The following is a 13,743-nucleotide window of genomic DNA, read 5'->3' on the forward strand; positions in this document are numbered from 1 at the left end:
GATCATCGTAATAGATAAAAACAGTCTGTGCCGTCATAAATTAGCTATATTTAGCAGTCAGAGGTATTTTTTATTTGATTTGAATTTTTCTGAATCGGCTTCTTTGTTGTAGCTGTCCCATAGCTGTTTTGTGTGCCAATAATCATCAGTTATGGTTTTTTTGTAACAATCAATTTTTAAGTGTTTTTAATTTGCAAACACACGCATGAAGTTTTCAAAAAAAAGAAGAAAAATAGATTAGAGAAATTCAAAAACGTGGGTAGCAAATTATGGAAATAGAGAGTAATGGTAATAGGTCTTTATATTTAAAGAAGATCAACAATCTATGTAGGTTTTCGAAGAAACGAAGGTTTAGTTTATAGACGACGATATCCACTTCTGTGTATAGAAGACGTGTAAAAGACGTATGCATAGTTCTACTGGTTCTCTATCTATAAAAGCGTAGTGAAGAAGAAGACCTTGGGAAATATTCCAGGACAAAGTGCAGGGTGTAGAATATTTGAGCATGGTCTTCTGGGCCTTTTGTCTAGAGAATTCCAGAGGAAGACCTATAAAAGATCTCTGGAATGTATTCGTTCTATGCCTGACCTTAGAATGGCTTGGAATGTCTTCTGTTTATGGGAGAGGAAGGCCTTCTGTAGAGGGCCTTATATATAGAAGGCTAGTAAAAGATCTTCTGTCTAGAAAATCAGAGGATGATCTTCTGTATATAAAGGAAGACTACATAAGACCTGCGAAAGGTTCTGTAAATTCGAGGAACACATTTTGACTATAAAAGTCAGGCAGTATCTGCAGAACAGCTGTAAAGGCCTCTTATGTATAAAGTGGAAAATTTTTGATATTCTGTCTATAGCAGACATGTGAAAGAACTTTTTTTCTATAGAGGATGGGTTTCTATATGGCAAGATGATGACTTCTGTCAATAGAAACCCTATGGAAAGCCTTCAATATACAGAAGACCCTGGGAATGACTTAGAGAACCTCTAAATGTCCTATAAAATATCTTCTTTTCAAATAGGATCTGAGAATTTCCTTCTGTATATAAGAAAGGTCTTCCGAAGACTAAAAATACCTGTGAAATGTTTTCTGGGTCTTTGGAAGACCTTCTGACAACAGAATATATATATATGTATATATGACCTGTGAAAATCCTCCTGACTATAGATGATGGTCTGCTACTTTTGGAAGGCCTGCTACCTGATAAATCATGTAGGTGATCTTTTACGTAGAATCTGTTGAATGTATTAAAAAGTTCTCCCTACAGTCGACCCATAGAAGATGTTCTTTCCATACTCTCCTATATATGACCTTCTCTATGTAGAAGATCTAGCAAAAATATTCCCTCTATTAGGTCGCCCATATATAAGACCTGTGCAAGATCGGACGAAGTTTTTCTAATTAAAAAGAAAGATTTATTGGAAGTTTGCTCTATAATATCCCCTTCTCTCTCCGCTATTAATATCTGCGTTATTTACAACTCTCATAGCCATTGGTCAGTTTTTAGCCACCAATAGATATTTTCTAAAAAAAATCAACACCGCTGAAATTAAATCTGCAAAGGTTGTTTTGTGTGACGTTATGCGGCTCGTGTTTTTGGTGCTGTGTGATGTCCAGGTGCCCCCATGCAATTATAGTTACATACATACATATGTATACGATGGGGTATGGCTAATATTGAATTACCCACCAAGTTGAGGAATTTGATGTTTGGCTGACTGGCTGGCGGACTAGCTGTCCATCTATATTATTTCGAGTGGTGGTGGCATGTGTTGCGGCGTTTTGTTATTTTTATTATGGCAAAAAACCCTCCATAGACACACAACAAGAGGATTGGCAGTAACACAAACAACAACAACACCACTCACACTTCAAAATCAAAGCCATAAACCGGATTCTTGTTGGATAAAAGCCAAGTCAAAACAAATGGCCAAACATGGCAAAAAATAATAAAAAAAATCACACACAGAAATATATTATTGGCACGTGCTGATGTTGACGACGACAACGACGTTGTCGGCCAATATGACTCGACTTAACTGGAAATTTTGTTATTACTCGCAACAACAACAACAGTAAATACTTGTAGAGGAGCTAGGGGATGTATGGATGGATAGATGAATGGTTAATTCACCACACACCAATGGCCCATTGCAGATAATACCATTATTAATGTTTTGTTTTTTATTCTGTCATTGAAATATTTTTTGTTTTTTTTTTTCGTCGAGGGGTATCAATTAACCCGATGAACACAAAAAAAAAAAACGACTCCGCTCAATTTAATTAAATGCAAATAATATTTGCCATTCAATCAGCCATTCAGACATCCATCCGGCAAATAATAATAATGAAAAATGATCAGGTGTAGGATGGTTTATTGGATTTTTTGCTTTTATTTAGTTGACAAAGACAACGGGAGATAAATATTGTCGTTTCGTTTAATTGTCCGTCATGAGACATTAATATTTTGGCGAAATCTTTAGTTGCAAAAAATTGAAAAAAAATCATTAATGAATGAATATATTTTTAGGTGACAAGTAAATATCCAATGGCATGATGAAAGTCTCCGCAGATAAATGTGTCCACATAGACATTAAAAGGAAATAGTTAGCAAAATTACATCTAAAAATCTATTGTCAAGAGGAGATGCTTGTGGTCCCTCTATATATGAACGATTTTCATAGGATTATTATAGTCACTAAAATAATCACAGAAATTGATTATTATACTTAAAAAAATGCGGACTCAATAGACAAAATTCTTAATTCTTTTATACTCCATATGGGACTTTCGGAATTGGGGTTGCACTATTATCTGCTGTTGCAAAATGTGCTTCAAAAGCCAAATACATGTTGGTGCCTTCAGGGGACTACAAAAGCCAAAAAGTCCATATATGTCAAGTGTGATATCTTCAGAAGCCTTTACGATGGACAACACGTATGGACAACACGTATTGAAGAAAAGTAAAGTGGAATCAAATGACAACCTTTAAGGTCATAAAAAGGAAGCCTATAGTCTTTATGAAGTATTATATGATTAGTAGAATATATTAAAAGGTTTATATATATAATAATGTGAATCTATCCGATGCCTCCCATGTCCAATAGATTCCCAGACGTTTTCGTTGACAATTTGAAATCATTACAAGTACTTTTGTGAACAATATTATACTATGGTCAAAAAATAAATGCACATGTCTTTTGTATTCATGGTCAATGAAAGTCCTTCGAAGGACAATTATGGTCAACATTCACCTATTTAGAAGATATTTGGTAAAAAAAAGTTGAGATGTTTCAATTATAGGAGGCCTTCAGAGATCCTAGTCTGACTCTTAGAAGTATTCTACGGTCAATATATATTCAAAAGTATTCTATGGTCAATACAAGACATTTGGAGGTTTTAATTAAAAATGTCAGATTTTCGAACGTCTATTATATATATTCTATAGTCGCTTGTGTAAAATATATATAATTTGTTTTTACAACTATTTGTTATTAGAGTATGGTAACCCTCCTCTCCAGATTAAATACATTACTAACAAATCTCAACATCAACACAGGGGATAATGCAAAAAGAGAAATGACTGAAAATAGCGCCACCCCGAGGAAAATGGCAACACTAAATAACCAAGAACCCCAAACACGACAGACAAGTCAAGGAGGCGTTGCTTCTAGGCAACGATAGATGGCAACGCCATCACCAAGGACTGACTTTATTTAAAAGAGAGAAAATTCATTTATTTAAAAGACTTTCTAGAGCCTCACCTTTCCTATTCAGTATAGTATAGACAGTATATATTTCAAGGGTACTTTAAAGATCAAATACCATTTATAGGTTCTTTAGAGATCGAATATCCAGAGATGAAATACTATGCAAATGTATTTGGTAGATTGAATATATTTCAGAAATCCTCAAAAGATTTAATCCAGGGTTGATGATGAAAAAATACTTGAAAAACATATTTTTTTAAAGAATCCACGCCTACATTTAGATATGAAAATATATTTGTAAAAAATCATGTTTTTGTTTTTGATTTGGTCACAAAATATATATATTTTTAAATCCGTGCATAGATTTGCATTTGTTTTTTATAGAATATTTTTGAGGGATCCACTAGATTTGATCATGAAAAAATATTTAAAAAATGCACGCCTATGTTAGGGCATGAATTAGGTTATGAAAAATCTACATAAAAACGGATTAAAAATAAATTCCAAACAAGTTTGACTATTGAAATTGTCGGTTTGTGGAGATTTTCGGAATTACAAGTTTTATTATTCGCTTTCTATAAGGTATATGTTATTACCAAAGAGTTTTCGGATTAATCAAATAGGTTATTCAAGTACTAGAAGAAGTGGGTCCCATCTTCGAACTTAAAATAGGCTTGTAAAGATAACAGGTTGTACAATGTACAATATAAAATTAAATGTTTGCAAAACTTCGACCATTTTGTGAGGGAGTAGCTGGAAGAAGACCTATATTCGCCATATTCGAACTTGAACTTAGTTTGGACAAAATATAAAAATATATACCCTCATTAGCCATAACGCTGAGGGTATACAAACTACGCCATGAACACATTGGTTTGGTTATGAAAGAAATTTTTGCCAAAAATAAACCTCTACCACCACATGTAGCCTATTGCGGACTTGGCTCATTATCAATCGAAAGTTTGCGGCTATCAGTGAGCTATTCACTTTTCCATAAATGTGATTTCCTATTGACCTGTCCAAATTTATTTTGTCTTTCCTGGACCATAGTCATATATCTGCCTTGTTTGAGTAAATAAATTTTTTCCCATGACCATTTAGACCCCATACTTAGAAAATGCTACTCTCACTATTCTTTAATCGCTTAGTAAACAAATAAAACTAAACATTTTTCCCCATTTAACACGCCACTAAAGACTACAAGCAAAAACAAATAACAACAATTAAAAATAGTTACTCAATTAACACAACCACATACACACGCACAACAACAACAAATAATAATAATAACAACAACAGCAGCAACAATTAAAACAATAACATTAAAACATCATTCTTGCAGCAAGTGCAGTGCATCAAAGTGAAGTCATTCATTCAGACAGTCATTGCCTTACACAAGGGATGCTGTTGTGAGAAAGCCTGGGAAAGACCCCACCCCAAGAGTCATTACACTTCACTCCACATCCTCCCATCGCATCTCCACACCATGTCGTCACATGGCCAACAAATGTAATAACAACACAACACAACTAAATGCAGAAGTTGCACTTGTCATTAAGTGAGACAATTTACGGTTAATGTACGCTCCTCCACCTTCTGTGACTCCCCGGGATGAGTTGTTGGTTGTTGTCGCCACGAATCTCATTCACATTACAAAATACCCCCTGCCATAATAACAACAAACAACTGAACAACAAATTTCCTTTCAGGCTCATAATAATAAAGAGGTATTAATTGATGGTAGGCCAGACCAGAACAGGCCATGATGCTGCTGCTGTTGCTCTGCCTGTAAATGGAATATAAATTGTTGCCCTCGCCCAGCAAAGAATGCTTGACTTGTTGCCAAACTCCTGTTGCTGCCTCTGCTTCGGCCTCTGTCCAATTTGAATGTGATAAAATTAAATGGTCTGTCTGTCCGTCAGTCTGTCCTTATTGTCCTACATTTTGTAACAACACAACAAATCTTCGTCCTGCACCCCTCCACAACAGTGTTAATATCCAGTAGCTGAGATGTTTTAAAGCAACAGGATAATAACAATGCCTGCATAAATGAATGAATGGAAGGACATCACCATATAATTTGGTGTTTTTTCGAATGCGTGGGAATGTTGAGAAAACTCTGTTTCCCACGGAAACCCTAAGTAGAAAAAGGCCATATCCTCTTGAGGGATCTCAAATTAATATTTAACAACTATATGTCGTCGTTGTTGTTTTTGTTCCTGCGTGCAAGGAGCAGAGTCATAACATTACGAAGTGGTATAAAAACACAAACACACACACAGCAAAAAAAACACTATCTCTTCCGTAATCCTTAAAAAGTTATGAACAAAAAACACAAACAGACAGCCTCAAATGCAAGCAACCACAAGGGACACGGCGGACAGACAGACAGCCAGCCATCGAAACAACCAAGCGAGAAATAAGTATTAACAACAATCTCCCCCTTTTTTCAAGTTGCAACTCAAAATCATGAGAAAATTTCTTCAGCAACACCTGCCGATTTTTTTCAGTTTCGTTTGGTTTCGTAGTTGTACTCTCGTTCGGCTCACTCTCCGCGTACGTCTCGCATTCGCCCTGCCTTGCCTTGTCAAGTAAAAGAAAACATTTAATTCACATTTTGTTTGGAGGTGGGGGACAAAGGATACAGTCAGACAACAAGAGAGCATGATGATGCACGAAAAAGGACAACGTTGAAGTATTTATCAATAAAAAAACTGTGCTTCAGATACCACTAGAGTGAAGGGGAAGTTATCGCACAGTGTCCCGATGTCACGCAAGTAGACAAAATATGACTTCAAAATCACCATGAAAGACAAAAGAGCAATGAATGGTTGGTGCGTGAAATGATTTCAAAACTTTTTTTTACTTTTGAATGTTTTGAATTTTGAAATTAACCATGAGGGTAAATATTTGTCTGTGGATATGTTAAATGGCATATAGGCCGTAAAAAATAGTATTTAAAAATCTGCGCCTAAATATAGGCCGTAAAAAATAGTATTAAAAAATCCGCGCCTAAATATAGGCCGTAAAAAATAGTATTTAAAAACCCGCACCAAAATCTAGGCCGTAAAAATAGTATTTAAAAATCCGCGCCTAAATATAGGCCGTAAAAGGAGCAGAGTCATAACATTACGAAGTGGTATAAAAACACAAACATAGTATTTAAAAATCCACGCCTAAATATAGACCGTAAAAAATAGTATTTAAAAATCCGCGCCTAAATATAGGCCGTAAAAAAGAGTATTCAAAATTCCACGCCTAAATATAGGCCGTAAAAGAGTATTCAAAAATCACGCTTATTTTCCGACTTGACCCAGGATTGTAAAAAGGTTTGGTTCAAATCGGGTAGTCCCTTCGCATGATATAAAATTATTTTTTTGCACACTTTTGGCCATATTGTGGGGAGGTATCGGAAGGAATGGACCAATATTCCCCATCTTCGAATTTGAACTAAGTTTGGAAGAAATCTTATGCAAAGTTTGTATGAAATCGGTTACTCCCTTCGAGAGTTGTCGTGCACACCAGGCAGCCAGACAGAAGGATATTTGTAAATCGACTCCCTTAGGCTGAGGGTTTAAAAAGGGCAGATCTTGTAGATACCGCCGTTATATTCGATATTTCGTCAAAACGGTATATTTTTTAATTATTTCACTTGCCCATATTTTAAATTTCCCCCTTGTTTTCGGTATTTTGAAGATTATACCTTTATTTCCCAACCGAACTGTCGCTAAGTTGGTATTTCACTTTCGCTAAGGATATGCATCCTAAGAACAGAACATTTTGAATTTAGGTTAATGTTTTGACAAACCTTATAAGGCCGCGACCAATATTCAGAGCTTTAGTATTATTTTCAAACTTAAATTTGTGAAATTAGGCATTTCGGGTCCCTTCAAAGAATAAATAGCCCCAAAATTGGGAAAAATCCTCCACATAAAAATCAAGTCCATTTCCAGTATTTTTAAGGTCCAGGTCTTATTTTTGAACCTAAGTTTCTATAAATAGTTGTTGCGTGTTCTTAGCCGAGTAATTTGAAGGTTCCGCTAACAATTTCAGTATCCCAAAAACATTTTCGAATCAATGTGGCTCTAATTTGGCACCTCAGACTCTCAGAGGAAAAGGTATTCCGACATCTTAATTTCCCTACTTTGAGGTGCTTAGGATTAGAGGTTTTTTCTTTGAGAAATTTGTACGAAATATTACTCAGCTTAGTACATTTGCTGCAATAGACCTCAAATATAACAAATAAGCCGTTTACTACAATAGGAGTATAAAGCATCGCTAGTTCTACAATCCAGTATTGCTTAGGTGGTAAGTAAAAGTGCATCAAAATATGTAAAATGTACTAAATCGTACTATAAGTGTACGGAAATTTCTACATAATATTAGCTCAAATAATATAGAATTTAAAATATTGATATTTGATAAACGAATAGAAAATGTAGTAAATTTGACATGAAGATCTCTATCTTTTTTGGGCATAAAATGAATTTTTTACAGTCTTCAATTGGCCGCAGAAGTCCAGTCTTCTATTTTATTGACGATAGAACTTCGGACTTCTTTTGAAGATGGACCACCTATAATTAGTTCGAATTAATTTACATTTAACGGTCTCATATTGGCAATACAAGCATTTTAACGGCATCTAACGGACATGTAACGGTATCCAATTGGAACAAGACAACATTTATCTCTCTAAGGACATCCATGATTTTTTCTTTACATTGATAAATTGTCTAATCAATGCGCAACACTGTGTCGTCGAACCCTCGAAAAAAGACATGAAAAAACATGCTCAATATTTTGAAACATTTTCCCACACTTTTGAAGAGCCTTAGAAACAAGCAAGGGGTTCGAAACGCACAAAAAAGCGTACAGCAACCACATAAAAAATACAACAACCTCGAGATGAACAAAAAACCAAAATAAAGATCCCTGTTTTGTGAATGAATGAATTTTAAAATATACCAACAACAACAACTACAAAATCTCGTGATTTGGCCCTTAACCACGAACCGCACAGAACACTGAGACCTGTTCTGCCAGGCTCTCTCTCTCTCATTATATCGACTACTTTTGGGGGTTAATTTGTATGTTGTTTTCTTGTTCAGGCTCTCTCTCACTAACTCTTGATGTTGCCCAAAGGAGGTTTTGTGTGTTAATTTTTTGGGGGTGAGGCCAGCCACACTTGTGGCCCGACTTGTGAGCACTCGTACGCCTCATCGTACGTTGAACAAATGTTGTTGTTGCTGTTGTTTTTGTTCTTGTGCATGCATTTCTGGTTCTCTTCGCATTATTTATTTCCATGTTGTAATATGAGAACGACGATGAACAATGGGCATGAGTATGGTTGGCTGTCTGGCTGTACTTCTCTCCGTTTCCTATGCTGAGCGTCTGAGTTGCATGGGTTTTTTGTGCCCCATGGTAAGGAAATGCACAGAACTCGCGTGGTATAAAAGCCGCTGCATTTCCATTTCCAGTTCATTCACAAATCGTGTTCAACACAAGCAGCATCAACTTGAAAAAATAATTTAATTGAAAATAAAATATTCTAACAATGTGCCAACAACAGCAACAACAATTTGTGGCTCTGTGCAACAACGAAAAACAAAAAATGAAAGCCACCTACAGTATCAAGAAGGTCTTGAAGACATTCTTCAAGAAACAAAATAAACAACAACAGCAGCAACAACAACACCGTCAACAGCAAGCTCAACAACATCAACAAATATGCAATCACGACAATTGCTCATCCGGCTATACCACCTCCACAACCTCCTCCTCTTATTCCGAGGATTTGGAAAACTATCGCAATTTACAGGCGGAACAACAACAATATTTCACCGAATTGGAGGATAATGCCGCCAATGAAAAATTAGCCGTTATGTGTGAAGAAGATGCCGACGATGAGGACGATGAATTGGATGTTTATGTTCCGGTACGTTTTGCTCGCACCGAGGCTGGTACCTTCTTTTGGACTACCAATTTGCAGCCAGTCACCAGTACAATTATGCCAGCTGTTGATGAGGATTTGGTACAGCCCGCTTACTGTTACAGCAATTATCAATACCCCTTGATGCAGTTCCAGGATCGTTGGGCCCAAGCTTAAGGTTCTTCTCTACATCATGAACGAAATACTTAAATTTCAAACAAAAGCTTTATTTTTTACTTGAATTGTGATAAATCAGCGGCAGGCATAAAACAATCGCTCTTTAATTATAAACATAGTGGTTTAAGTTAAGAAAAATACTTAGTTTTACAATGTCTTCCTTTAGTCTTAAGTCCAATACCAGAGATAATGATATTAAAAAAAAGAAAGAAGAAATAATAATAATTTTAATATTTAAGAAATCTTTGTGATACAAACAAAAAAAAAACAAAACAACAATTGAAAAGCTTTAAAATATAATCTTAAATGAATTAATTGAAAACAAAAACAATAACATTTTTTTCTTTGGGGAATGAGGGTGAATTGGGGGAAGTGGCTTCCAATTTAATGGTATTTTATTGGTTATTGAAGAATATTAATGCCTAGTATTGATGATTAAACAAAATAGTACTCGACATCTAAACGCCCTCAATGCCGTTTAAAATGAAACAAGGCATTTACAGGTCTATTATTTACTTTATATATATATATATATATATTTAATATAATATAAAGATAAGATATCTAAATATATATAAGGAACATTAGGTTCTTCTAAACATTGTATAGCAATACCAAAAAGGAATTATGTTAATTCTGCACAAAGTGGAGACTCATTACAGTAGAGTTATGATACCTTCAAAAAATTCTCATTCGCAGTATTTCCCTAGTAGTACTTAGATTTGACCTTATGGAGGTAACAAAATTTGGGAAATGGGTTTTTTGTTTAGGGTTGGATTATTGATTACCTGAGAGAATATTCCAAGCAAAAATTAAGAAAACTCATGAAGAATTATGGCGAAATTCAAAACAATAGTCTTATCTGCCAATCTCGAAAAGGCATCATTGTGATCTTAACCCACTTTTTAAATAGAAAACTTATTCAGTCGTCTATTAACCATAGATATCCCTCTATTGACTAAATCGATAGTATCTAACGGCACCGTATTATAGTGTAAACAGAAAGTCTGAAAGACCTAAGGTATTCGTCATATGATTGCGCATCGTAAATTTAAGGGAACCCCGAATGAATCGAATGAACCATGATCTGCACCAACTATTCTCGAATATCGGCATATTCAGACGGATCGAGCTGCAGTACCTACGAGGATGAGGATGCCCCAGCTTAAAAGGCATATAAAAGCGCACCAACTGATGGTTCACGCAGAAGGGAAAGGTCACGAATTCAATGGAAAGATTATGTGAAAGACCATATCTCAGAACATGGTCTTTCAAATTGGCCTGAAAATCTTTTTTAAGCTCGTCTTATGGAATAATTGTTCTGTCCCAAGTCAGCCCATTTGCCAGCCGGTTGAAAATCATAAAAAATTGAAATCGATAATGGATGGTCCATAATGGTTCTGATAACTCTCGAGCTTAAACTTAGACAAAATACTACTGTTGAATAATTTAACGGAAAAATCTAAAGGTCTGATAATTGATAGGGGATTTTTTAAACGTCATTTAAGGGGACCCCCCCATTCTCGGGGTCAAAATTTTTGTTGATATAATTCTAATCTACACTAATTAAAGAATGTCCCTACAAAATTTCAAGTGAAAATCTCAAGAACTCTTGAAGATATATCCGATTTATTGTGTCAGCATCAAGTGACGGCTGAAGGACTTCTCAAACTTTAAACACGTTTTTCTCTAAACATTTTTTTGCGAATGGCGGGCACGATAACTCAAAAACTAATAATCCAATCGGTTCCAAATTTTGCAACGTTTCTCTGGGAGTGTACAGCTCTCGTATGAACTAAGATGAAGCCAATCGGTGAAGATCTTCCTTATTTTTTTAACTTGGTTTTTGGTCAAAATTCAACGATTTTCCAAAAATATTTTTTCAAAGGTCCACCATTTTGTTAATTTTAGAGCGAAGTCAATAATCCTAGTTCATACGAGAGCCAGACATGTACTCTTTCTAACACCGTTGGAATTTTCGGATTCCGATGTTCCAGTGAGGAACATCGGAATCCATCAAAAATAAGGACTTTTCTTTAATTACAAAAAACAATAACAACAATTTTTTGTAAATTATTTTTCTTCTCTTTCAAATCTTCAAATATATATGTGCAATGTTACAAACCTTAACAAGCATTGGTACTGATTTACCAGCCCATTGAAAATCGTAAAAAATTAAAATCGAGAATGGGTGGGGTTCCCTTAAAGATCTTTAGGCTGTAGAGGACTGATCAGACAGATATTCTAATAATCTCCGGTGAAATTTACTCCTGAAATTTGTACCACCACCCGACTCTCATTTAACTTAGAGGACTGTTGCAACATCTGTTCTAAATTTTTAATTAATTATATGATCTTTTAGAGGAATGGTAATGATATAGAAAAAGATATTTCAACAATCTGACCCTCTGTTAGTTGAATTCAAATAATCCCACTAACGATAAGGGACCTCTTGTGAAACCACTGGAATATTTATTAGACATACAAGTCTTTTGCATCGAAAGTTCCAAAAAAGATCCGACAGAGGAAAATTTGTTAACACTCATTACTATGACGAAGATTATTTGTCCATACAGATTCCTATTCGATTTTTTGGCATGGTTTTTATCATTGTTTTTAGGTTCTAAAAAGAGTTAATCGATAGATTCGAAAAGCTTAAAACTAGGATTTAAAAAACCTTGACTAATATTTCGAAATCTATCTATGGTCCATTTGTGAGGGAGGTAACAGAAGGAGGGATATTCCCTAATATTGAATTTTGTGAAAAACATATTACGAAATGCAAAGAGATTGACGAACACTTCTAAATCGACTTAAAATTGTCTAAAACCGATATTTCGATGTTTTAAATGTTAAAATGTTTTTGCTTTGTTATATTTTGGACAAATATACTATTTTATGGTCTACTTTATAGGTACTTGGAAAATATTATTATTATTTATTTTTTAATAGTCCTTAAATAGCTTTGTTGGTTTTTTGGAAAAATATTTCAAAAATCCGTTTGTATATTCGAATGTTAATTGGGAAAATTTAGTCCTTTAAGATTATAGATAATCATCGATAGATCAAAAGAACCAACATCTCGTATGAGGACAAAAATGGGTGCTACGTGGTTAAATCCCTTTAAAAAATATTTAGAGACAAACGAAATTGATTTTTTAAATTATATTTAACCTGACTTTATGAAATGTCACATATCTGTCCAATACAATAACAATTGATTTTTATCATTTCTCGGAAGAATTTATTGATTCATATCCTTATCAATGCTACTTCACGTCCGAACGTGTTTGTCCTTTTATTGAAATTGTAAATATTAGTCATTGCTTATTTAAACACACACAAGGATCGACAGGATTACAAACAATAGTTGTGTGTATTTATTAGGTTTTCAATTTAATTATGACGTTAGGATAGAATATTTATAAGGACTGGACAAACCTATGGAAGTACGGAAGATAAATGTCCTTTTTATAGACCACAGAAGATGATTAAAAACGATGTCCACTAAATGTCTCCCTTAAACCCAGAATACACAAACCATTTTTTAAAATACAACTAAAGGATCACATGTCTTCTGATGATTCTATATGAAATGAAAATCAAATGATATAAATGAATGAGTTCTACGGATATGGACATCAAAGAAGATTCAAATCGCTTATCAAATAAGGGAGTCGGGGACATTCTATGAATAATACACGACCCTGTAGAGTATATCTATAGGCCTTGGATGATAGGACAAATTGTTACATTAATCGTAGGTCCTACTTGAATATTCTATTTCCAAATATTCCAAGAATAACCTCCTTTAAGGATTAACTTTCTTAATACCGATACCGCGCCTTCATTAATGCCGCAGATATTCAAACGAACCTTATCTCTAAGATAACAGTCATAATGTCACATCTCTGTCCAACAAAAATGATT

General features: G+C 34.7%; 2 protein-coding genes across 2 annotated transcripts in view; both read left to right on the plus strand.

The window, feature by feature from the left end:
• LOC133336064 (enhancer of split m7 protein) overlaps window positions 1–13,743 on the plus strand; it is a 378,459-nt gene that overhangs the window by 239,752 nt on the left and 124,964 nt on the right. The gene's annotated exons all lie outside the window — the stretch shown is intronic.
• On the plus strand, window positions 9,258–9,813 carry LOC133336073 (enhancer of split malpha protein). Its single transcript, XM_061544369.1, has one exon. The coding sequence runs from the start codon at window positions 9,262–9,264 to the stop codon at window positions 9,811–9,813; it is 552 nt and encodes a 183-aa protein (XP_061400353.1). The 5' UTR covers window positions 9,258–9,261.

Source organism: Musca vetustissima, unplaced genomic scaffold (genome assembly GCF_032173495.1).
Source record: "Musca vetustissima isolate MV318-11 ecotype Yass unplaced genomic scaffold, APGP_CSIRO_Mvet_v1 utg744, whole genome shotgun sequence".
Lineage (NCBI taxonomy): Eukaryota > Metazoa > Arthropoda > Insecta > Diptera > Muscidae > Musca > Musca vetustissima.

Coding starts and splice junctions, on each gene's coding strand:
- LOC133336073 (XM_061544369.1), top strand. CDS start 9,262: ATGTGCCAACAACAGCAACAACAATTTGTGGCTCTGTGCAACAACGAA.